The 23879-nt window shown below is 51.5% G+C and overlaps 1 protein-coding gene across 1 annotated transcript in view; it reads left to right on the forward strand.

The window, feature by feature from the left end:
• The window catches only part of FHAD1 (forkhead associated phosphopeptide binding domain 1), a 128356-nt gene extending 107448 nt beyond the window's left edge, over nucleotides 1–20908 (forward strand). Inside the window, exons 26-35 of the mRNA XM_032863473.1 lie at nucleotides 803–935; nucleotides 4196–4325; nucleotides 5177–5301; nucleotides 7789–7881; nucleotides 8312–8532; nucleotides 9040–9205; nucleotides 13730–13810; nucleotides 16365–16418; nucleotides 20394–20544; nucleotides 20722–20908. Of these exons, the coding sequence (XP_032719364.1) occupies nucleotides 803–935; nucleotides 4196–4325; nucleotides 5177–5301; nucleotides 7789–7881; nucleotides 8312–8532; nucleotides 9040–9205; nucleotides 13730–13810; nucleotides 16365–16418; nucleotides 20394–20510 (1120 nt within the window). The 3' untranslated portion in view covers nucleotides 20511–20544; nucleotides 20722–20908. The remainder of the gene's footprint in view (nucleotides 1–802; nucleotides 936–4195; nucleotides 4326–5176; nucleotides 5302–7788; nucleotides 7882–8311; nucleotides 8533–9039; nucleotides 9206–13729; nucleotides 13811–16364; nucleotides 16419–20393; nucleotides 20545–20721) is intronic.
• Nucleotides 20909–23879: the final 2971 nt, after the last annotated feature.

Here is a 23879-nt window from a genome sequence, read left to right on the forward strand (position 1 = left end):
CCCGTAAGGACACCCATAGAGACCTTGCCTGCTGTTGACTCCCTAGCATTCACACAGTGCCTGGCAGGCCCGGAGGGAACTTTGTAAATATTGATTGAACAAATGTATAAACTGGGGTAAAAGAAGTCAGCTTAAAATAAATGTGAAATTTCATTGTCATTCCATGGATTAGGCTAAAAACTGTATGTGACTGCAGTTTCATCCACAACTTATCCTTATTTTGACATAAGAAGAATGTTTTCTCCAAGAAAGGTTGAGTAAAATCCACATCTTGTGACTACCCTGTAGCTTCATATGCCTCATGGCTCCTGGCCAAGACAGATTCACATGGTGGTTAAAGACACAGGCTGCCCGGATTCAAAGCCAGCCACCTCCACTGGCAAGCTTCATGACCATGGGCAAATTGCTTGTGTCGCTTCCTTGCCTCTGAAGTGAGGCAACGAGAGCCCCCAGCTCATGGGACTGTGATGAGAAATAGAAGGGTTGACACATACAAAGTGTTAGAAAGAACAGACACACAGTGGAGACCCCAGTAAATGCCCCAGCAGGTGTCCCGCAGACTTACTGTGGGAACAAGGGTGGACAGTTGTCTGCTGCCCTGGTCATGATTTCAGAAGTCCCCTGAAACTAAGTACTCTAGAAATCTGTGGGCAGGGCACTCGAAGACCTGAAGGCTTCAGTGACCTATACAAATGGAGTTCCTTTTTCTGTTCTGCCAGTGGTTCCAAAGGTCGCTTGTGGTTCCTGGAACCTCAGGTTGCCAGCCATTCTGCTGGCCAGTGACTCATCTTCTCTCCCCTAGGGCCTCCCAAGAGAAACACAGAGTCCAGCTGTATAAGGAGAAGGAACAGAAGCCCAGGAATGTGGCCAAGATGTGTGACATCTCAGTGCAGATAGAACCGGTCCACACGGAAATTCTCCTGAGCAGTCAAGAGGTGAGCACCGCCGGGGCCTGGCCATGCAGGGGCGTGGTGTTAAAAAAGAGCCTGACAGTGCCTGTCTTTGCTTCTGAAAATATTTTCATTCTAAGTTCCAAAAATGTGGCTTGCTTATGGGAAATATACACGATAACAGTGGTAGTCCCCCTACACACACACCCCCACAGCCACTGGAGGTCACAGCTATCGGCAGTGACTATGCACCAGCAGTCCTTTTCCTAACAGAGACTGCCCACCCTCCTCATACAGGCGTGACCCTGCAGTGTGCGAAGGTCAGCCTCCGCTCCAGGCCGCCTGGGTTCCATCCCGGGGTGGGACTCCTGCACCCAGAAACACTGACCCCAGGGAAATAATTGTATGCTGGCTGGCTTGTCGGGGAAAGTAGGAGTCATGACAGCTACCACCACATCGGGCTGTAGAGAAAGAAATTTTATTTATGCACAAAACACACACAACCTATATATGCATGTTTATTCAATAGAACTTTTTGCAAAATAATGGTATTAAGCCACGTATATTCTGCAACGTGATTTTTTTCCCACTGAACACTGTATAAAAGCCATCTTCTTTAGTAAGTATAAAAGTGCCATTCTGTTCTTTTAATTGGGTACATAGAATTTCACTGCATTCCCTCTTGTCCACGCCGGGTTCCCCGTTGATGGACATTGATGATGCTGTGTCTACTTTCCATGCTGTTATAGTTAATGTCCTTGTGGGTGTGTATGTAGAACAGATTCCCGGATGTGAAAATGCTGGGTGCAGAGGGCATCCCAAATTGTGCATGATAGGGCCAGACTATCTTCCCAAAGAACTGTACCAGTTCTGCTCCATGCCTGTCTTGTGGCTCCTCTCGGGGTGCCTGCCCAGAAGCCTTTGCACGCCTGGATGTCTCAGCTGCACGGAACCCAGGGAGCGTGTCTCTGAGTGAGAACAGCCTTCACCACGCTGCCCCCGAAGGTGGCCCTCCCACTCTGCCCTGCAGCGGGGGCTGTGATGCCTCCAGTTGTCCCAGGAAGGCTGACTGCGGGGGGCAGTGGTTCCTCGAGGCCTCCGCTTTCCTGGAGTCCAGGAACATCCTTCTCCTCTTTGCTTTATGAAACTGGAGAACAGGGCATTTCAGTAATGGGCTTTGGATTTTCACTTGGAAACAGGGCCAAATGTGTCAGCTTGCCTTCCTGCTTTCTCAAAGATGCCATTCCCCTGCCAAACAGCAGTGAGCCAGGGCCGCACACAGCTTGAACGAGAGGGCTCGGCGGCCCAGCCAGCTGTCCTTGGCACCATCACTGTCCAGAGCACCTTCACAGAAGCTGAAGGTGCTCGGGGCAACCCCAGCAGTCCCGAGCCCTGCGCTCTGCAGGGCCAGGAGTGAGGTTTGCTCCTGCCTCAGACCTGTCGGATTCCCAAGCTCTCTGCGCAGGACCCAGCCCATACTTGTTCACTCGTCCAACAACCACTGAGTGTCTGCTGTATGCCAGGCCCAGGGCTGGGCACAGAGGAGGCTGCAGAGGGCTCCTGCTCACACCAGACTCCCTCCAACTCTGCACGAGTTTGCTAGAACAGACTGTCCACGGGACACCGAGATTATAGTTTCCCTATGAGGCAGCATTAACTGGAGAGGATGGGGGAGGGAGGCTGCAAGATAAAAGGAAAAAAGTATTTGTTCTTTCTCAGATCGGCTTTCCAAACTCAGGCCACTTCCTGCTTCCTAAGCCAGAGTGGGTCAGAGGGCTTCAGAGTTGTATGAGAAAGAATCTCCATTTTCTTCTCTAAATAAACAAATTCCCAGAAGAGCCCTGAGTAAGGGTCACATCGAGCTCAGGCATACTCTGCAGATAGAATAACGGCTGTCACCGAGCCTTGCTGCTGTGGCTGCCCCACCCACAGGTCAGTAGACCCTCCCCTCCCCTCCACACTCTTATACACACACACACACACACCCATTCCGGGACAAACATACATCCTCAAAGACAGCAGGGTCAGTGTAGAATCAACCCAAGAAGAGTGGACCAGCCACGGAGACTATCAGCAGGCTGAAGACAGTGTCAGGGTCAAGTGAGGTCCTACTGAATGCAGCCACGGGTGGAGAACCCCCTTCCTTTTGCTGCTGAGCCCTGGTCCCAGCCGGAAAGCTGGAACAAGCTCCTTCCCACTCCTGTTTCTGACCTCATTTCATTCAGGCTCCATAATTGTTAACCAACTACTAAGCTCGGGCACAGTGTGGGCCCTGGGAACACCACAGTCTCCAATGGAGACAAAAGACTTTGCTCTCACAGAGCCCATGTGACACATAGAGTCTATTACTGGGCCTCAGGGGGCCCTGAACCTCCAGAATCTGTATGCAAATTTTTAAAATATGTATTTGAGAGAGAGAGAGCAGCGGGGAGGGGCAGAGGGAGAGGAAGAGAGAGAATCCTCATGCAGACTCCCCACTGAGTGAGGACCCCGATGCAGGGCACAGTCCCAGGACCCTGAGATCATGACCTGAGCCAAAATCAAGAGTCAGACACTCAACCAACTGAGTCACCCAGACACCCCTGTATGCAAATTTTTGTGACGCTGGGAATTTTTCCATAAGTTGCAACCTTCCATTCTTCTAAATCTGAAAGGTGCACATGACCCTTAAAAGAGAGAGAAGACCTCTCCTTGTCTATGCCCTTCATAAGCTCTATGCTGGCTCTGTGCCTGGTGGCCGGCATATTGGAGAGTGCAAGAAGTGGAACCCGCCCCTCATCCCGGAAAGTTCTGTTGGACAGTAGAACCTCCAGAAGTCTCAAAGGAAGGTCTCCCTTTCTCCAGACCAACCGGGAGCCAATCTATCAAATTCCCCCTAGCAAATATTAAAGAGCCATCCTTATTGGCAGTCAAGAAGAAAGTACCATGTGTTCTTATCTAAAAATGCCCCTCCTGGAGCAGAATTTGATGTGATTATTCTGAGGCAAGACCCAAATGACAACAAATGGAAACCCAAGCTTAGAAGAATATTAGAAGAAAATATAAAACACGGGGAGGGAACACAGAGGGGTTTTATTCATAGATATGCTAAGTAGGTAAGAGAGTTGGAAATCTTCCTAGATGTGACTTTATATTTGAAATGAAAAATTTAAATTCCTTCTGTGCTGACTCCCCTTACAGTAGCTTCCAAGGTACTAAGTGACAGGGTCTCTGCTAGTCATGAGTTGTACGTGTTTCTTGGAATATAAGGGAGAGAGAGATTCTGACCCCTAACAAAGCTGTCCTCTGCACCATTCTGGCTACAGGAACAATCCTTCAGTGATCTAGGGGCCAAGTGCAAAGGGTCCCGACATGAGGAAATCATTCAGCGTCAGAAAAAGGCCTTGTCTGAGCTGCGTGCACGAATTAAAGAGCTTGAGAAGGCCTGCTCATCAAGTAAGTGCTCTCCCTGCTGGTCTCCCTCTCCCTGCTCAGATCCCTGAGCCCCAGGCTCTAGAGGTCACTCTGGGCACTGACACCCGGCCAGGACCACCGTCTTCTGTCCTATCACTTCATAACCGAAAGGACGTTGTAATACAAGGAAAGATGGCAGGCATGATCTCAGAGTCAAGGGCAAGCCTTGATCTTAAATAAATGGGATTTCATGAAAAACTCACCTCATTGTCCTTTTTCTTATTTCGCTGTGGCCTGGTGGGAACTTTGTCATGGACTAACAGTGCAAGGATCAGCCTTGGGGAACCTCCTAGAATACTCTGTTTAGAAGGGATGGCATTCTCAAGACACTGCACCTGCTGCTGGGGCTAGTGCTGGGCTAGGACCCAGAAGCCGGGGTTCAAGTTCCATCCTTGTTCCTGTGGCTGAGAGTTCACCTTCCGTGTCTCGGCACTGGCTCCTGAGAGGCCCCAACCGCCTACTAGCTATGTGTGACCTTGGACAAACCATTTACCTGTCTAGGCCTATTTCTCACCTGTCAAGGGAGAGTGGTGGAGATCAGCGCTGGCCTGCAGAAAGGTCCAGTAAACAGCATCTGTGATTTTTTTTCTTAATATTTTATTTATTTAAGAGAGGTGGCGGGCATGACCTGGTGAGGGGAGAGGCAGAGGGAAAGGGAGCAGCAGACTCCTGGCTAAGCGGGGACCCCAGCACGGGGCTCGATCCCAGGACCCTGATCATGATGTGAGCTGAAGTCAGAGGCTTAACCCACAGCCGCCCCGGCAACTGTAATTATTATATGCAATAACTTCTTCCTGACCCTTTTTTTTGACTTACAATTATTTATTTTATAGATCATAAGGACCCGCTGACTGAATCCTATCTAGACTTAAAGACGGTCAGAATGGAAAAAAATGTCCAGAAATTATTGGACGCAAAACCTGATATGCCAACTCTCTCAAGAATAGAGATTGCAGCGGTAACCAAAGAACGTTTCTCTCTGCAGTGACACGTGGAGAGGGTGGGCGCGAGGGCAGACACTAGCCGAGTGCCCTGGCATGGCCGCGCACGTCAGTGGTTCGGGGCCAGGCCTCCTTGGGAGCCCAGCGTCTGCGCCGCCTGCTCGGGGCTTTGCCGAACCAGCAGCCCCAGGTCTGAACAGAGAGGTTGCTTTCCATTCATGCCCAGTGTGTTAAATCATGGTACTGACAGTGGTCCAGAGTGGTGTCTGGCGGGCCCTCCTTTCCACGTGATGTGTTATATATATCCTGCAGGAAATAGTCAACAGGCTGATTTTTAACATTGTGCCATGAGTTTGCCTGAAGTTTGCTTTTCACAGCAAACCGAGAAGCATGAACACATAAAGAGTAGCAGTAGAGACAGAGGGACCTGTGTCAGAATGCCAGCCTGGCCACCTGCGTGACCTCGGGCGGGCTCCTAGCCTTCCTAGAGGTGGCTGGGTTAAGTGCTTATCCCCACATCTGGCTCACAGCAAACACTTAATAAGTGATAGCTGTTAGGATTGTTTAATGATATTTAGATAGTGTCCCTCGAGAAAAGCTTCCTTTCTTAAGGGAAATAGTTTTATTTGCTAGGATTTTCAGAAGTGATTTGACTATTATGTTGAAGGTGCCCTGTACCCTAAATGGATATTTGATGGGCGCCTGATTGATTGACACTTGACAATGGACACCTCAGGTCAGCGTCAATCACAGAACCTGCTGGGCATGGCATGCTGCCACAGCGGGACCTAAACCAGGCAGGGGCTTTCAGAAGCCGTAACGAAGTCATCATGCTGTACCACCATTCCCCTGCACAGTCTCTCCAGACACTTGCTAGGGGTGTGGGTCTTCAGGAATGTGTCGGCTTCTGGATAAGCTCTCGTTCTCTGAGGTTGGAAGTAGAGGGGCAGTCTCCAGGTGGGAGCTCAGCGGGCTCTCATATCCTGACCTTCCAAGATTTACCTTCCTGCCTAGCACTGACCCTATGCCACAACCAACACCACAGAGCAGGAGAGCCCCCAACCCGCTCAGAAGACCTCAATCCTCCGAGGTTGCCAATAATGGAAATTAAAAGAAGAGAAGGAGCAGGAGGAAGGCTCGCTGACATCTGGGCTAAGCCATCGTTTATCATTCAGCCCTCCCAACAGCCTTGTGTTGGGGTTACTGTCATAATGTCCATTCTACAGATAAGAAAAGTTAAGACTTCAGGCAGCCAAGTATGTCACCCAAGGTCACAGCATAATGACTGATGGACCCAGGCCTGTGTCTAGCTCCCTGCTAGTCTGCAGAGAAGGGCACAGGGACTGTGTGATTGAACCTTGTAGCTCAGACTCTGCCTTAGGTCACCATCAGAAAAAGAAGGGGACCCCGGAGCGGGGTACAGAGGACACCACCCAGGGCTGGAGATGCTGAGTGGTAGTTCATGCTCTGTCATTGTCAGATCCCCTCCTTCATGCTCAGCGCTACAGACATAGAGACAAATAGCCCACGCTTGTCTATCATAATCACTTTCTGAGCCTTTACATTTTTGTAGTTGGGTTTTTTTCATCTCAGAGGTTTACAGTGGAGTGCCAGCAAATGCTGCGGGCCAAGAGATGCTCGTGGCGAGCACTTAAAACCCAGTTTGCTTTTTAGGGAGATTTATTATAGCTATTTGTGGTCCTTCAGACTCCCTGATCGGTCTGGTGGCTTTTCCGTCCAGTCAGTAGGGACTTTCAGCAGCCAGCTGGCTGAGAGGGTGGTCGTGAGCACACAGCTGGGAACACCATTGGGCATTGTTTCTGGAGTGGGTCTGAAGGGATGCTCGCCCAGCAGCTTCTAGCACTGGGAGAAGGTTTGGCCAAATTTGGTGACAGTATAGTTTCTGTTGCCTAAAAAATGAGATTCCTTTAATAAAAGGAGGAAAGCTATTTTCTCGGCCACTCTGTGTCAGGTGCCATGCTAGGCACAAGAAATGGAATAGTGAGCAAGGAGCAACATGACCTCCGTTTTTATGAAGATTGTCATCTAGACTAGGGCTTCTCAACCTGAGCACTATGGGTATTTGGGGGCAGGTAATTCTTTGTTTGGGAGGCCATCCTATGTACTGTGGGATGGTTAGCAGCATCCTTGCCCTCCACCCTCTGGATGCCAGTAGCACTCCCCACCTCAAGTTGCAACAACCAAAATGTATCCCGGCATTGACAAAGGTCCTGGGGCACGCAGGGGAGGGTGGACGAAATCACCCTTGACTGAGAGCCGCTGGTCCAGAGGGAAGACAGACAGTAAGTAACCAGAGAACAAGGCAAGTGAGACTCGCGCTCTGAAGGGTGGGAGCACAGTTACCAGAAAAGACGGGCTGGTCAGGAAGTGAAACGAAAATCAGCTCTCTCGAGTCATTCTTTGGTAACCACGGTGTTTTAGTTCCAGGATAGAGACATTCACAATGGCTTGCCAAGGGAGTTTTCACCTCTTTTTCATTTCAGCCTCAGAGTGGCCTTGCCAACTCAGCCATCCCGCCCATGGAAAAGTCAGGGAAAATGGATGTGGCTGAGGCTTTAGATCTCAGTGAAAAGCTGGTAGGTACCTACAGCACTGTCCCCTCCCGTCCCAAGCTGGGTCCCCTGCAGTCACCGTTAACCTCCGGAGAGTATAACTAAACAGCAACCTCACATGTGTATTTAGTTGTAATAATAGCTCCGCAAGACCCATCTACTCTCCCAGCATGGGTCAGACATGGCATAGTCCAATTCCTTGAAAAACTAGGCAGTTAGAATGAATGTTTATGCCTGCTGTCACTTTTCCTCCTGGTTCTCAAAAAGGCATAGAGTAAAGGGATGTGGAGTAAATGAAAGTCCTACTGCAAAGCCCAGCGGTTCTGGTTTCCAAGCACAGCTGTGTTCTCGGCAATTGCAGAGAATGAACAACACAGAATTAGATGTTGGCTTCCTCAAAGCAGCCACCAGCAGCCTGGGCCAGGCCCCTTACCGGCCAACGCTTTCCTTACAGTACATGGACATGAGCAAGACACTCGGGAGTCTAATGAACATCAAGGACATGTCCGGTCACATATCCATGAAATACCTCTCCGCCGAAGAGAGAGAGAGAGTCAACCAGCTCCGACAAAGGGACCTCGATCTGGTGTTCGATAAGATCACCCAACTCAAGAACCGGCTGGAGAGAAAAGAGGAGCTTTTGAGAGGATACGAGAAAGACATCGAACAGCTCAGGTACCACGCAAAAAGGGCCAGCTGTCCGTTCTCACGGCTGAACCTCAGGGCAGGGACAGACACAGGTCCGGGCCAGGCAGAGGACTTGGGGGAGGGGAGCAGAGGCTGCGGGTGCGGGGGGCGATGACTAGGGCCCGACAGAGGCAAGTCTGTCCGTGAGAAAGCAGCGGCCAAGGTGCTCAGTGTTCATTCTGTCTCTCCACGAACGAGCTGCGCCTCTTACGAATCTCGACTTAGGGCTCCCCTTACGTACTTTCCACAGCTCACCCTATTCCAGTGGCCGCAGTTCCCCTGTGCCCTCCCTGGGAAACGGGGGGTCTGGGGGCATACCCTCCTGCTACACTAGGTACCCAGTGGGCTGTTCGTTCTACTATCTACGCCCCACATCTGCTCGCCATGAAGCCACCAAGTTAGCCACGGACAGAAGCGTTCGGAGACCCTCCCAGGTTGGGGACACGGTTGAGAAAGAGGAGGGGAAAACCAGCTGTGTCTGTCCCATGCGCTCAGGCAGAGCAAGGTGTCCGTGCAGATGTACCAGTCGCAGATGGCGAAGCTGGAGGACAGCATCTACAAGGAGGCGGAGGAGAAGGCTCTGCTGAAGGAGGCTCTGGAGCGCACGGAGCACCAGCTGCACCAGGAGAAGCGGATCAACAGGGCCATCCGGCAGCGGAAGGTGAGGGCTCCTGGCCTGGGGCCGAACCTCGGAGGCTGCGGCCCCTTGGCTCCCTTCAGAAACAGCGAAGGGAGGGCCCAGGGGGTGCGGGCAGCACAGAACGCATCTGCTGAGGCAAAGGGAGACGACAGAATGGCTTTAGCATCTCAGACGCGCCTAGCGTCAGATCCTAGCTCTACCACTTACTGTGTCACCCCAGGTGGGTTCCTCAACCTCTCTGAAACTCACAATCTAGCTCATCTGTATCTTTTTAAATCGTAGCTATTGTTTGAATTTTTAGGTTCTTCCAGGTGGTAGGGATACATAGATGAACAAGAGATCTGTGAATTAAGATTTGGGTTCACTGTTCTGAGTGCTGGGAACATAGGTGGCATCCAGTAAATATCGGATGGATGGATGGAGGATGGGTGGATGATGGATGGATGTCCTTGAAGACCACCAGATCCTTTAGTGCAGAACAGACAGGTCCCTGCCTAACGGGTGCTCAGGCTGTGGCACCCAGAGGCAGGCACCTAGCCAGCCCAGAGCACTCTAGGCATGCTTTCCAAGTGGTGACACCTACACCGAGTTGCAAAGGAGAGTCAGAGTGTGTGTACCAGAGGCATGGGCGGGTGTCTGTTCCGGGCTCTGGGAACCCCGGAGGAAAGACAGGAGGAGGAGAGATCTGTCTCACAGCATGAACTGGGTAGAAACATCGCCTTGAGAAACCAAGATTCGAGACTCAGGCTGATGATCCAGCCCAAGCCACCTCCACCCCTCGCCTTGTTATCTCCTCTGTCACACGGCACAGGAGTCAGTCCTGGGTTCAGATCCCCCCACTCGCTAACCTTGTGGATTCGTGCAAATCCAGTCCCCTCTCTGAGCCTTGCTTCCTCACCGGGAATTGGAGCTGAGGGTACCTGCCTTGCAGGGTTGTTGGGAAGGCTGCTCACGAGGCAGGCACCCTCCCTGTCCAAGCTCTTGCAGGGTGAACTTACGGGCCATGTGGTTTCAGAAGCTGAGGGACACTTGTGCTGCCTCTAAAGCATCAGCCCAGGGCCTGGCCCCGGCAGGTGGATGCTGCTGTCCTCGACGTGGCCAGAGGACTGCCCTTGTGGTGGCCGGGGCAGACTTTGCCTCAGACCCAGGAGAGTCACGGCTGACAACCAGGCACCATGACCTGCACCCAAACAAACGCTTTGGAAGTGCCCCAGCAGACCTGGGCCAGCCCGGTGGTCGGCAGAGTGGCTTTCCTGTCTTCTCTGCAGGTTATACCCAGGAGCCCTCACTCCTGCACCCATTTCCCAACCAGACTCTCCCTCATTCTTAACTCTTGCCAGAGGTAGGGCAGGTCTCAAGGCTAAGATCAGGCAAACAAGGAAAATTACAACTGCCATCTCATGACCATCCAAAGGCACCGGGCGCCCCCTGGGCCTTGCCGCCCCAGTTGGGGTTACTAATGCCTTGGTAGCTTGGCCGGGTTGCTCTGATGACCCCCTTTTACAGATGAGGAAACCGAGCCTCGGAAAGTTAAGAGACTTGCCCAAGTTCACACTGTCGCTGGTAAGCGGAGCTAGACCCGGCCCCGGGATCTCTGACCCTAGTTCCTGTGTTCTCTGCTGGCCTCTCTCCATTCTTCTTGTAAACGTTGGTTTTCCTGACTCAGGGCTGTGTATTTGCGCATGCATGCTGGCATGTGTGCAGGAGTATAGAAGTGTGCACGCGTATGCGCTGTGTGTTTGTGTGTGCGTCTGCATGTGTGCGTGTTTATGTGTGTGTTGCCTGCATAAGCTCTAAGGAGGCCAAGCCGCAGAAGGCTCTAGAAGGACGCCCTCTTCCCCAACCAGAAGGCGCCGGTTAGGAAGCTGCCCTCCTCTCTCCTGCAAACCCTCCAGACAACAGGCTCCCTGGCCTGTAGCCCTGGAAATGAAAGCAGCCACCCTGCTCTCAGGGAGCCCCAGATGCGGGGTTTCTAGCATCCATGGCTCTGAATTAAACATCACAGGCTTCAGGCAAAGGACAATTTCCTTTCACACCACGCAAAGTCAGGGAGAGCTGGGCCAGTGACAGAGCTCCGACTTTTCCTTTGATGTGCCCTCTGGAGAGGTCACCCCTCCCTCAGGTCCCCCCCCATCCCGGTCCTCCCCAGGACTTGGCAGGCTAGTCCCCAAAGCCGAAACACCAGACCACAGAATGGGACAGCAAAGGGCCCAAAAAAGGCCATTGTCATGTGCTGGCTAAAAATGTAAGGAAACCTGCGGATTTACATAATCAGGCTCTGCATGCATTATTCATGAGCTGCCTCATTCACGCACAATGCAAGGGCCTTGCCAGCCTATTGGACACTAGACCTCCTTCTGTGCCGGAGGGTCTAAGACGGCCAAAGTTGAACCTGCCTCTGTGTCCCCAGAAGAGCTGGAGCTGGGAACATTCAAATTCAGGGACTTCACAATTTAGGGAAAGGTTATGAAAACTATAGCCACAATCACGGCTGCACTGATGGCACCGTTCACTAGCACTTCCCGAGTGGCGGGCACCGGCCCCACACTGCACGCTTCATCTCTCCCATGGACCATTCGAGGGATGCTGGCGCCCGGCCGCCCATTCAGAGAGGCTGGCAGAGAGCAGCGTCACCTCACCTCCCTGCCCCGCAACAGAAAGGGGACTACCCTCCCCCCGCCCCCGGCCACGTGCCCTCCCCAACTCCAGTCCGCTTCTCCACACCTGGTGCTCTCTGCAACTCCCTTTCTAGGAGCCTCCCTCCCTTCATCCTCCACGCGCCATCATTCCTGCCGTTTTCATTCCAGGGCTTGGGTTCGCATTTAAGGTTTGTTATTAATACGTTGTCAGAAATTCCTGTGTGTCGGGAAATAAAAACCCATAAATTTTAAAGTTTTGCTGGATTGTAAAGGGAAATTGATATGTCTGTCTTGGCCACAGTTCCTGCCAAGGAGTATAGCCGTCCTTTAAATGGAAGTTCAAGGAAAATGGGATTCCTTTTTGTTTTAAGTTTTACACCTAACATTTTCACAAGGACCCTTAATGTTTCCAGTCTCATGTATAAAAGTTCACCCATTCATAGAGAAGCGGTGGTTGAACCACTAGGTAATGAAATTACTCCCTTTGAGCTTCAAACCAGTGCCCTCAAAAAAAAATGTTTTTTAAAGTAAGATGTAGTTTTTAGTTTGCTTATTTGAACATCTCTTCACCAAGCTGAACTTCCCGGAATCATACTTCCACGCTCATACCTTTGGCTGTGATGGTGAGACTTGATATGAAAGCTTCAGGGCTGGGGCATTCCCAGAGAACCTTGCGTTCATCCACTCTGACCATGTGACAGGGGAACAATGACAGTGGCCCAGGCGGTGCTCAGTCTCATCCACTTCCCACATCACTAGATAAGGCAGCTGTGACTCTCAGTTCAGAGGCAGCCTCGGGAGTCCGGGAGTCTGACAAAGAGGGGTTAAGCCCCACCTCTGGCCCCAAGTGACCCTTGGATCTCAAAGTCCGGGACAACCACCACCAAAAACGATAACAACCAGACGGAGAGGGTTAAGTGACATAATGTCGACAGATCCTGGTGTCTAGCAAGCATGGTTACTATGGGGGAGAGAAAGGACAACTTCGAACGGGTGGGGAGAGGCCTGCATTTCTGTCCGAGAGCTTCCTGCCCCGGACACCGGCCACAGACCCCAAGGTGCTCTCCCGGGCCACCTGGAGCCAGCGGCTCTTCTGCGAAGCTCCTTAACGGCTGGTGAATACAGCCAGGGCTACGGCCAAGAAGAGCTCAGATCCTTCTTATGAATGGGTTAAAGCTGGAATTTTCAAGAGGGAATTTTTAAATGCACAGAAGTTGCCATTTGGAAGCACGCACTCCCCTTCCCGGCCCTTTATTAGGACTTCAAGTGTGAGAAAGGCTCGAGTCCGGCTGGGGAAGCTCCTCAGTTCTCCTGCCAATCAAGCCTACAGCCAATCAGATCCTGGCCAAGGGGCGTGGCCACAACGTTGGTGGGGCTGGACCTTCCTTGTGCTTAATTAGCTCAGATCCTTCATCTGGAAGGTGGGAGTGAAGGCGGCGCCCCACTCAGTGTGTTAGCTTCCAGGGGAGGACGGATGCAAGGTCCTGAGCACACAGAACTACTCAACACGAGCGCCTATACGTCCTCGATGTCATCACTATCTTGTTTAAATCGGGATCTTCCAAAACTGTCTCGGGCCCAGGCATTCTCGAGACCCAGATTAGCTCAGTGTCACTTGCTTGATTTTGACCAAGAACTAGAAATCGGTAGGTCGCGTGTAGTGTGGGCCCGGGGGTAGGCAGGGGTAGGGGTGGTACCCTTTGGCCCACGCGAGGACGAGAAAGTAAAACGTGGTTAGGGCGGTACTGCGGGTAGAGAGGGGGTGGGGGCCCTCCCCGCCCTTCATCCACTGCCCACCAACTCCAGTGAGCCCCAGGGTCTCCCAGAAACCTCGGAGGTGCGTCCCAGAATGGAACAGGACCAGACACATTGAACGCTCTCTTGCTCACCTGCTATTTTCACTCAGGAACGTTTAGAGGATCACGAACAGAAAAATGCAAAAGAATCAACACCTTGCAACTGTTCCTTCAAAGAGAAAGAGAGGCAGGTATGGAGAGGTCTTCTGCTCTCACAGAGACACAAGGTAGATACAGCATGTTCACAGGGTAGAACCTGGTGGGGGTACAAGTCCCTTGTGCTGTGCCAGGAGCACCCACATACCTCCACCCCCTCCCCTTCCCCCGCGCCTGCCCCTCCCTTACCTGCAGTCAGAGCAAATGAACCTGAGACACAGGCAGGCCTCCAGCCCACTATCTGGAGGTAAGGCCTGGGGAAGGTCAAGTGCGGTTTTGGCAGAGCAAGCTCCCTGAGCACTAAGTGACCCGGGGACTTGGAGCCAGGTCATAAGAAAAGAAGAGAGGAGTGGGGAGTCCCAGGAACCCCTGCCCTTAGAATGAAATAAGTTGGTGCAAGAAGGGGAGGAAAGTAGGCACAGAATAGAGCCGGGAGTGAGGAGGAAGGTGCCAACTCGAACGACCTTCTCACCTGCCAAGGGGGAGGCCACACTTGACTGGGCTTTCCGGCAGCCAGTGGGAGCTGGAGTTCACAGACCCCGAGCTCGCAGTGTCCGTGAGCTACATGGAGGCAATGCTCAGAAGTGTCTTAGAATAAGGGTGGTACTGGATTTTCCCCTAGAGAGGACAGTGTATGATCTAAGGAACAACATCCCTAAGAAGAACGGTGTAATGTTGGCTGGGCCACGTCTGAGGTCAGTTCTTGAGACAGACTGATGTCATTATCGCCCAGTTAGTTCAGGAAAGTTCAGGAAAAGCAGGTGTCCAGGGGGGCCAGGATCTGCCCTTCAGTGTCCAGCCATCCACTGGCTAGACTTAATCCAAGGAAAACATGTTGGAGCAGTGCTCAAACTGGGGTTCCCTAGAGCCCCTGGGTGCCGTAGAAGAGTGTGACTCTCAGCATCGCCCCCACCCTACCCCCCACACATACACATTGTTCTTGTTTCCCCCAGAAAAATTCTCCTTTACCTGCTTCATATGCCACGTTCCTCATGGGATTTTGCTTAAAGCATTCTGCTGGGGGTGGGGATGGAATAAAGGAAGGGAGGCTGCTGGTTCAAAAATTACCACTTTACAGCTACCTGGGAATTTGGTTGGTGGCTGTCTTCTAAGCTTAGCTCCTCTCAGCGGAGCCTGTGATAAATATTGAGGGGCTGCAGGCCAGAGGGCGACTCAGTTAAATACAGCCCCTGAGCCTTCTTAGACGGTTGCTTTAACGGCAACTTGGCACCCTTTTTCTGGGAATGGAAGAGACTTCCAAGTACCCATGCCCTCTCCAAAAGATGGCGAGCTGGGGCCTCCCTGCACACTTCCTCCATGACTTTTGTGAATATCCCGTAGACTTGCCAGATCTAGGGGCAAGAAAACAAAACAGGACGCCCAGGTAAACTGGAATTTCAGATAAACAACAAATAGTTATTTAGTACAAGTATGCCCCAAATATTGCATGAGATGTACTTAGACTAAAAAGATTATTCCTTTGCACTCTGAAAGTCAAGTTTGATGAGGCACCCCGTGTTTCATCGGCAAGTCCGCCCGCCGCTGTGACGGAGCCCCCGCTAGAAGCCAAGGAGGCAGGCTCCGAAGCAGATGTCACAGAATGGCAGCCCACAGAGGCATTTCATTTGGCTCATGGGTTTTCTTTTTTTGCGGGGAGGGGGTGTCTTTTTTTTAAGTAACATTTCCAATTAGGGCACTTTCACAAAATACTCTAGATTTCTGGCTTTTCTGTGCAACTTTGAAGATCTGGGGCTTCTAGACCCGCAGTCCCACAGCCGCCATCTCCAGGCCCCTTCGAAAGGCCCTGGGCTTGTGGGTTTGCCACCCTCCCCACCCAGCTCACTCCACCCACTGCTGTTAGTTCCCCAGCCCCTGTAGGCATCTGGCTGGAGCCTCCCGCAGGGCTCAGGACTCTCTGAGAGACACCCCCTTCCCGACACCCCTGCCCCATCACCTGCTGGAGTGTCAGTCTGCGAGGGAGGCCCCAGCTCGCGCGCTCTGTCGGGTGCCCAGCACCTAGGACACGCTCCTTTCTCAGTGAACTGTCCTGAGGTGCAGGGTCTTGAGGAGACCAGGGTCAGCAGCAGTCATGAAACCCCAGGGGAAGGGCGAGCTCCAGATTCGCCAGGAGACTGACTCCCCAGCAGGCACCCGCAGCCCCTGACAGGGAGGTCAGCCACTGCGGCTTCCTCACGCCCGGCCCGCTGGGATCCTAGGTAGAAACCCACGTCTTCAGCCCCTCCCGTGATCTAGGAGGCTCTGCTTCTACCCAAAGCTGACTTGTCCCCCAGGAGGATGGCAGTAATCCTCCAGGGAACCTTGCTTGACAAGGCTCCCCCTCTCAGAATCCTCTGGAATCCGGAACAGACATCCCTAAGGAGCCCAGCAGGACGGTGTGGCCGAGGGAAAGCCAGGCCTCCTTCCTCAGAGGCACATGCTCACCCCACGCCCCACCCCTAGGAAGGCCCAACAGTCCATCCAAATGGGCAACATCTGAAAGTGGAGGGGGCAGGGGAACCACTTTCCTCTGATGCAAAAGGGAAAGAAGAAAACAAGCTAAACGTTGTCAATATTCTTTCTGTGTTCAAGAGACGAGTGTTTGTCGAGACGGTGAAGAACAAGATGCAGAATCCAAGTCCCCAGGTGAGCTGGGAGGAGAAAGGAAGCAGTTGGACTTCCGCAGGAAACCCAGGTTGACAATAAGACCCCCCCCCACCCGCCCTTACGCACTGAGCATTTAGTGCGGCCAGGCACCAGCACTTCCCAGTCTTCACAACAGCACTAGGGCTACGCGTTGTGTTAGTCCCCCATTAGCAGAGGACGTGTCTGAAACTCAGCGGCTTCTCGTTACTCGTCCAGAGCCGCACAGCTAAGGAAGAGAACTGGAATCCTTGCCGATCTGAACACCCAGGTGGGCCCTGCCTCCCCTCCTTTAGGCGATCGCCCTCTGGTTAAAAAACCTGACACATTTCAGGCACCTTGTCTCTTGAATCGCAAGGAAGGATCCCTACAACATTCTTTTTTTAAGAGCTGGGAATCAAGACTGAAATTTTAAACATACTGAAACACTGCCATTCACAATCCAGCCCTGGAGCTGGAGTTGACCCAACCGCATTCCCACGTCGCAGGAAGTGGAGGTGAGCTCTCAGGAGGCTCGAGAGCCAAACACGCGGCAGGGAGATAAGAATCAGGAGGCACATTCGCGTTTGATCAAAAGGTCACGATAATTCTGAGGCTACAAAATTATCAGCAAAAAAGCCTGAAGAGAATTCTAGGTAAGGGACATGTTGGGAAAACAGAAACGTCTTCTCAACCAACACCCTTTTTCTAATTCGGGAAGGTGGTGACCACCCAGAGCAGGATGTGAAGAGGAGAGAGGGTCCTGAGGGCTCCCCTAGCTCAGAGACCTTCGCCAGCCTGCCAGGTGGGAATGAGTGACAGGTTTGTCACTTACTCACCCACCAGTAGGGTTGAGCCGGGAGCAGGAAGGAACCGCTGAGAGGTTTGGTGACTAGGATCTCCTCGGTACGGAAGGGTCTTCGTGGTCCTGACCCAGTGCGGCTTGGGCTTCCCCTTCCTCTACAGTGTCCCTGGAGTCTTCAGAGGATAGCGGTCGCCATGAGCCCCTTGGAAAAGACAGGACCCGTAAAATCTGCTTTTCACTCTTGCCCTCTCAGAAAAAGAGTCTCCATGCCTGGCAAGCCTCCTCCCTCCGTGAAAGGCTCTGGGTTTCTGTTTTCTGTCCTTCCTAATGCCACTCAGTGATTCTATATTGATTTCTGTGGCAGCTAAAAGGAGTTTATAGTGGTTTGGGGTGTCATATGCTGAAGAGGACATCTTGTCTTTAACCTGTATTTATTGGCTGCCTAGTCCGTGCCACCGGCTACGGGCAGGGGGAAGGAGGAGCGGACAAACAGGTCCTGTCCCAGCCCTCATTCATTCCAGGAATATTGACTGAGCGCCTACAACATGGTGGGTACTGTCCAGGCATTGGGTTCAATCAGGAATTCTCAGTGGGGGCAGGATCCCCCCTGAGAGGACGAAAATAATTTTTGTAATGTGTAAAGCATACGTATCTGTCAAAATTTCATAGGGACGGGAGCAACTAGGAAATGGGAGTCTGAGGAGGCTCCTTAGTCTGGGACAATAATGAGAACAAGGGGGAGCAATGCGGGCTTAAATCAGAGGACAGACACCGAAAATCCCCTGCCTTTCTAGCTTCCATTCTTGGGCTTTTTTTTTTTTTTCCAGTAAATACAGTAATGAATTAATCATCGCACACGATGCTTTGGGACCAAAGGTCAGCTGCCTGCACTCAGGAGCCGATCTCACAAGGACACACTCGGTCCAGGGGCCAGGAGAGGCCTCCCCAGAAGGAGCGGCTTAAACCAAGCCCTGAGGCTGGGTGGGGCCTTTCTTGACCTCACAGTCCCCGGAAGTGGCCTCTCCAGCATGTCCTGAGTTCATTTCCACCTGGGTGTCACCGTGTAATGACCCAGTTTCTATCCCTGACCTTTTTTTTTTTTTTTTTAAGATCTAATTTGTTTATTTGAGAGAGAAAAAGTGAGCCAGAGAGAGCCGGAGTGGTGAGGAGGGGCAGAGGGAGAGGGAGAAGCAGACTCCCTCCTGAGCGGGGATCCCAATGCGGAACGCGATCCCAGGATCCTGGGATCACAACCTGAGACTGGGCCCCCCTGGCGCCCCATCCCTGCCCTTCCATTCCGAGGGTGAGGCGTGTGGTTCCCAGACACAGAAACCTAAGGCATGGCACTCACCTTTGGTCCCTGTTCAGGGAGGGTGCTGCGGGATTTCCCAGCCCTTCCCCTGACACGCCCCAGTGTCGTCCTCTTCCCAGGTCACCCCTCTGCCCTCTGTGACCTCCATCCCCCACCCCATGCTCCTGGCAGACCTGGGGGCTAAGGATGTTGGGCCTGGGTACTCTTTATTTTTAACCAACCCCCTGGCTCCAGCTCTGAAGGCCGGCTTCTCCCCCGGTCAGGGCACTGGAATTTGGGAATCATCCATAGCCAGCCATTTTATGGAAAATCAAATAAAAAGGGATATGAAGGAAAGGTAGTTTGGGGGAGGTTTTTTGGCCTTCGCTGTCTGTTTTCATTTTCACTGGGCACTCCAACCAAGATTTATTTTGCAGGCTCGTGTAGAGAAGCTAGCCCTTCTCACCCTCAAATGATTTTGGATGCAGTCTCAAAGCACATTCAAGGCCCCCTGTCAGCTGCTGGCACAGGCCTCAGAGGTGATTTTTATACCTCCTGAGTGAAAAGGGCTGAAGAGACAGTCCTGGCAGTCCCTTCCTTTAAAATCCACCCAGAGGGAGGCCTGGGAGGCTCAGTCCGTTAAGTGTCTGCCTTGGGTTCAGGTCATGATCCCGGGGTCCTGGGATCGAGCCCCCGCATTGGGCTCCTTGCTCAGTGGGGAGCCTGCTTCCCCCTCTGCCTGCCGCTTCCCTTGCTTGTGCGCTTGCTCACTCGCTTTCTCACACAAATAAATAAAATCTTTTAAAAAAATAAATAAAATAAAATCCACCCAGAATCTTCTCTGGGCCCCTGAGGAAGTCAGGATGGATATTCTGGTCCCTGTGTGACAGATGAGGAAACCAAGAGTCATGCAGTAAGTGGCTGAGCTCAAACTTGACAACCCACTAGCCCTCTCCAACCACCCCCACACCGGGTTACCCCCAGGGGTATGAGACTTTGTGACTGGAGTCAGACACTTGCAGGAAGTCGGGCTGGATCTGGAGCCTGCTGGAAAGAAACATGCGAATTATGATCCCACGAACAGTATGGGCACATGTGTGAGAGGGAGTAGGGAAACCTACTCAGAAACAGGGAGGGCCGCTTTTATAGGGGGTACAGGAACCCCTGGGTCATGAAAACAAAGGATTGAAAGAGGTCCCACCTCTAAAGAGAACTGGTAAGCCCAAGGTCCCAGGCATCCGTTCCCTCACACGCGCACACGCACACACACAAGCTCACACACCATATTCCTTCTCTGGGTCTCCCTGCACCTGCTCATCTCTCTCCAGTGATCTCACTGGAAGAGATGACCTCACCATCCCGCCATTTAAAGGACCCACCCAGGGACCCAGTAGCATCTCAGAGCCTGTAACCCCAAATCCCGGGCGCGATCATCTGCAAACCACAGCCTGTACCAAGCATCCAATCAGTTGAGACCAGGGGCAGCATCGCACACGGGGCGGCCGGGAGGAGGGGTGGTGCTCAGAAAAGGCCTAGACGGAAGACACGCAGCGCTCAGTAAGAGCTTTCCAGGAGAAAGAAACTCCGTCACAATGAATACACCCATCATAAGAAGCGCCTGCTTTCAAAAGCACAAAAATGTAAAAAGGGAAACATTTGTATATCCAGCAGCGCGCTTACCTTTGGGTGGTAGTGGTCATTATGGATCATTTTAGCTTCTTTTTACGCATCTTTCTCTCTCTCCCCCTTCCCTCCTCCTCCTCTCTTTCTATAATTAGATATAATTTTTTTTTACAGCAAACATTTTATTTTGAGTAAAAAAAAAAAATCATCCAAGTGGACCATTTTGGGATCTTGCCACAATTATAGAGTGTGTGCGTTTGTTTCTTCTTGCTCATTGAAGGTTGGAACCAGAAAAGCCGCCCCGAAGATGGACCAAGAGAGGGAGATGCCCAAGAGAGACTCATCTAGCAAATCCAGCCAGAGCCTTCTGTTTTCTAAGCCTGGCAACAGGAACTAGAAACGTCATCCCGTCCGGCCCTGTGTGATCCTCCGTGAGTCACGTGTGTGACTCTCGCGTGTCAAAATTCTAAGCCGCTTTCATAGGACTTTAAAGGTTGTTATCCTAGCATGTTGCTAGACCTAGACTGGTGTTCGCACAATGCTGTATCACGGAGCATGCAGGGATGGGGTTCTTTTTAGACTGACTTAACGGATGTTTACATCCTCAGGCATATGAAGAATGTACGGTTGAAGCCCAGGCTCCCAGGCTTGGTAGACACGATGATGTGGCGCGTCACACCCGAGCTGTGGCATACCCACACATCCACCCCCGCGGAGCTGCAAGAAACCCACCACTGGCAAAACCCGAGACGTGTCCTGGGGCCGCCGGACGGAACGGCAACCTCATGGCGAGGCTGAGGCCGTGGTAGATCATGTTTATATCTAAGTTTATTATAATAAATTTAGCACACCTAGTCCTCTTATCGCTTCCGTAATAATGACTGACATTTATGTGGCACTCTGCAGTCTTCAAAATGCTTCTCGCCTAATCCTCCACCAGACCCTGGGAGGTTAATAGTATTCTGATCCCCATTTTACAGAGGAAGAAGATAAGGCCCAGAAAGGTTAAACTGCCTGTCTAAAGTCATGCAGCTACTAAATTCAAAACTGGGTCCTGAACCCAGTTTCTGACTCCCATCCCCTCCTGCCCATCTGACTGCATGAGGGGAGCAATGACAGCCTCCCGAGGAGGACAGACCCAAGCACCCGGTCCCGGAAGGAAACACGCTGTCCAGGTGGACACACCCTTTCATCACCATGTTTATAGAGACCCTCCTTCTTCTTGCTCCCATGTTCTGCTCTCTCCCCGTCCACCTGTCCACTTCCTGCCTTTCTGGTGTGGCCAGGACTGCCAAATGAAATGGGAGGAAGACCCAAAAGTCATGAATATCATTTCTTTTTTATTTTTAAAAAGCCGCAATAAACCTATTTTGCTATTTTAAAACCAAATGGATTCTTTATACTGATTAAAACTAGAAGGAAATAGGAAAAGTTCTCAGTGTGATATCTCATTGAAGGTACATTTTACACAGGGCTAAGATATAAAGTCAGTGGGGAAAGTGAGCATTACCTGACCTTAAAAATACTCTTGGGGTGCCTGGGTGGCCCAGTGGGTTAAGCTTCTGCCTTCGGCTCAGGTCATGATCTCAGGGTCCTGGGATCGAGCCCCGCATCGGGCTCTCTGCTCAGCAGGGAGCCTGCTTCCTCCTCTCTGTCTCTGCCTGCCTCTCTGCATACTTGTGATCTCTGTCTGTCAAATAAATAAATAAAATCTTTAAAAAAAATACTCTTGAGGGGCGCCTGGGTGGCTCAGTGGGTTAAAGCCTCTGCCTTCGTCTTGGGTCATGATCTCAGGGTCCTGGGATAGAGCCCCGCATCGGAGTCTCTGCTCAGTGATGAGCCTGCTTCCCTTCCTCTCTATCTGCCTGCCTCTCTGCATACTTGTGATCTCTGTCTGTCAAATAAATAAATAAAATCTTTTTAAAAAATACTCTTGAAAATCCTGGAAGATGTTTATAAAGAACATCATGGTATTACCTATACTGTACCATTTCCCCAAAGTCCAAAACAGCAAATTTTTCTCCAGCACCAGAAAAGATCACTTAGGTAGGCAGCCATTCAGGTAGGTGGCTCATGTTTGAAAGCCAAATCATGTGGGAAAGGTTGTTTTTTGTTGGTCAACCATGTATATTTGCATTTGGATAAGTCAAATACAACGCCCATATTACTCCACTATATTCTACATCTTCCAAGGACATGTCAAATTTTTTAAAATATTTTATTTATTTGACAGATGGAGCTCACAAGTAGGCAGAGAGGAAGACGGGGAGGGAGTGGGGTGGGAAGCAGGCTCCCTGCTGAGCAGAAAGCCCAGTGCCGGGCTCGATCCCAGGATCCTGAGATCATGACCTGAGCCAAAGGCAGAGGCTTAACCCACTGAGCCACCCAGGTCCTCCGGACATGTCAATTTTTATCCTATCAATGTTACAACCCATGATGGCAATTTCTTCTCACCGCTCCTCCAACTGGGTGTATCATTTTAACAGTGTCTCCTCAGCCACGCCCTCTTTTCCTGAGAATACACCACCACCTCCTCCACCAATCAGGTTTGCCCTACCTCATGCTGCTCTCATGACCACACCTGAGTGGCTGAGCAGTACATACCAAGTCAAACCAGACCAATCAGCTTCCTCTTCTAACTCAAGCTGGGCTAATTAGCGTCTTTGCCTTTGGCATTTGAAAGGTTGCCGCTGGGATGCCACCCAGGTATTTGGTGGTCCTGGAGCCGAGAGTCCTGATGCGGTTCCAGAGCTGGGGTGGCCGGTTCCCCACGTGTGTGCTGGAGAAACAAAAGGCAGTCTTCAGAAAGAGAAGCGGGGGGTAGATACTGCACAAGAACGACAAGAGACCCGGATTCCCAGAGAACGGTGCAGCACATACTACAAGCCCCTTAGTCAGCACCTTCCTCTACTGTATGGACTGACGCCTAAACGCCTTGATTGCCCGGCCTCCCCTGCCGCTAGAGCTGGCCATGTTACTCGGTTCCCGCCAGTGACATGTAGGCGAAGTCATGGGGGCGGGGGTGTGTGCTTACCTTCTATTACTAAAAGGCAAGTCTTGGGACGCCTGAGTGGTTCGATGCGTTAAGTGCCCATCTCTTGGTTTCAGCTCAGGTCATGATCTCAGAATTCTGACATCAAGCTCTGTGCCCAGCACAGAGTCTGCTTACCATTCTTTCCCCCTCCCTCTCCTTGTCCCTCCCCCTCCCCCCACTTGCACTCTCAATCTCTTTCTCTTCCTCTCTCTCTCTAAAATAAATGAATAAGGGCACCTGGGTGGTTCAGTGGGTTGAAGCCTCTGCCTTCGGCTTGGGTCATGATCCCGGGGTCCTAGGATCGAGTCCCACATTGGGCTCTCTGCTCAGCGGGGAGCCTGCTTCCTCCTCTCTTTCTCTGCCTGCCTCTCTGCCTACTTGTGATCTCTGTCTGTCAAATAAAAAAAAAAAGATTAAAATAAATGAATAAACAGGGGCACCTGGGTGACTCAGTGGGTTAAAGCTTCTGCCTTCAGCTCAGGTCATGATCTCAGGGTCCTGGTATCGAGCCCCACATTGGGCTCTCTGCTCAGCGGGGAGCCTGCTTCCCTTCCTCTCTCTCTCTGCCTCTCTGCCTACTTGTGATCTCTGTCTGTCAAATAAATAAATAAAAATATTTTAAAAATTAAAAATTTAAAAAATTTTAAATGAATAAATAACATCTTTAAGATGAAGAAGAAGAAGAGGAAGAAGAGGAAGAAGAAGAAGAAGAAGAAGAAGAAGAAGAAGAAG

This window comes from Lontra canadensis, unplaced genomic scaffold (genome assembly GCF_010015895.1).
Source record: "Lontra canadensis isolate GAN:19392208 unplaced genomic scaffold, GSC_riverotter_1.0 scaffold25, whole genome shotgun sequence".
Taxonomy (NCBI): domain Eukaryota; kingdom Metazoa; phylum Chordata; class Mammalia; order Carnivora; family Mustelidae; genus Lontra; species Lontra canadensis.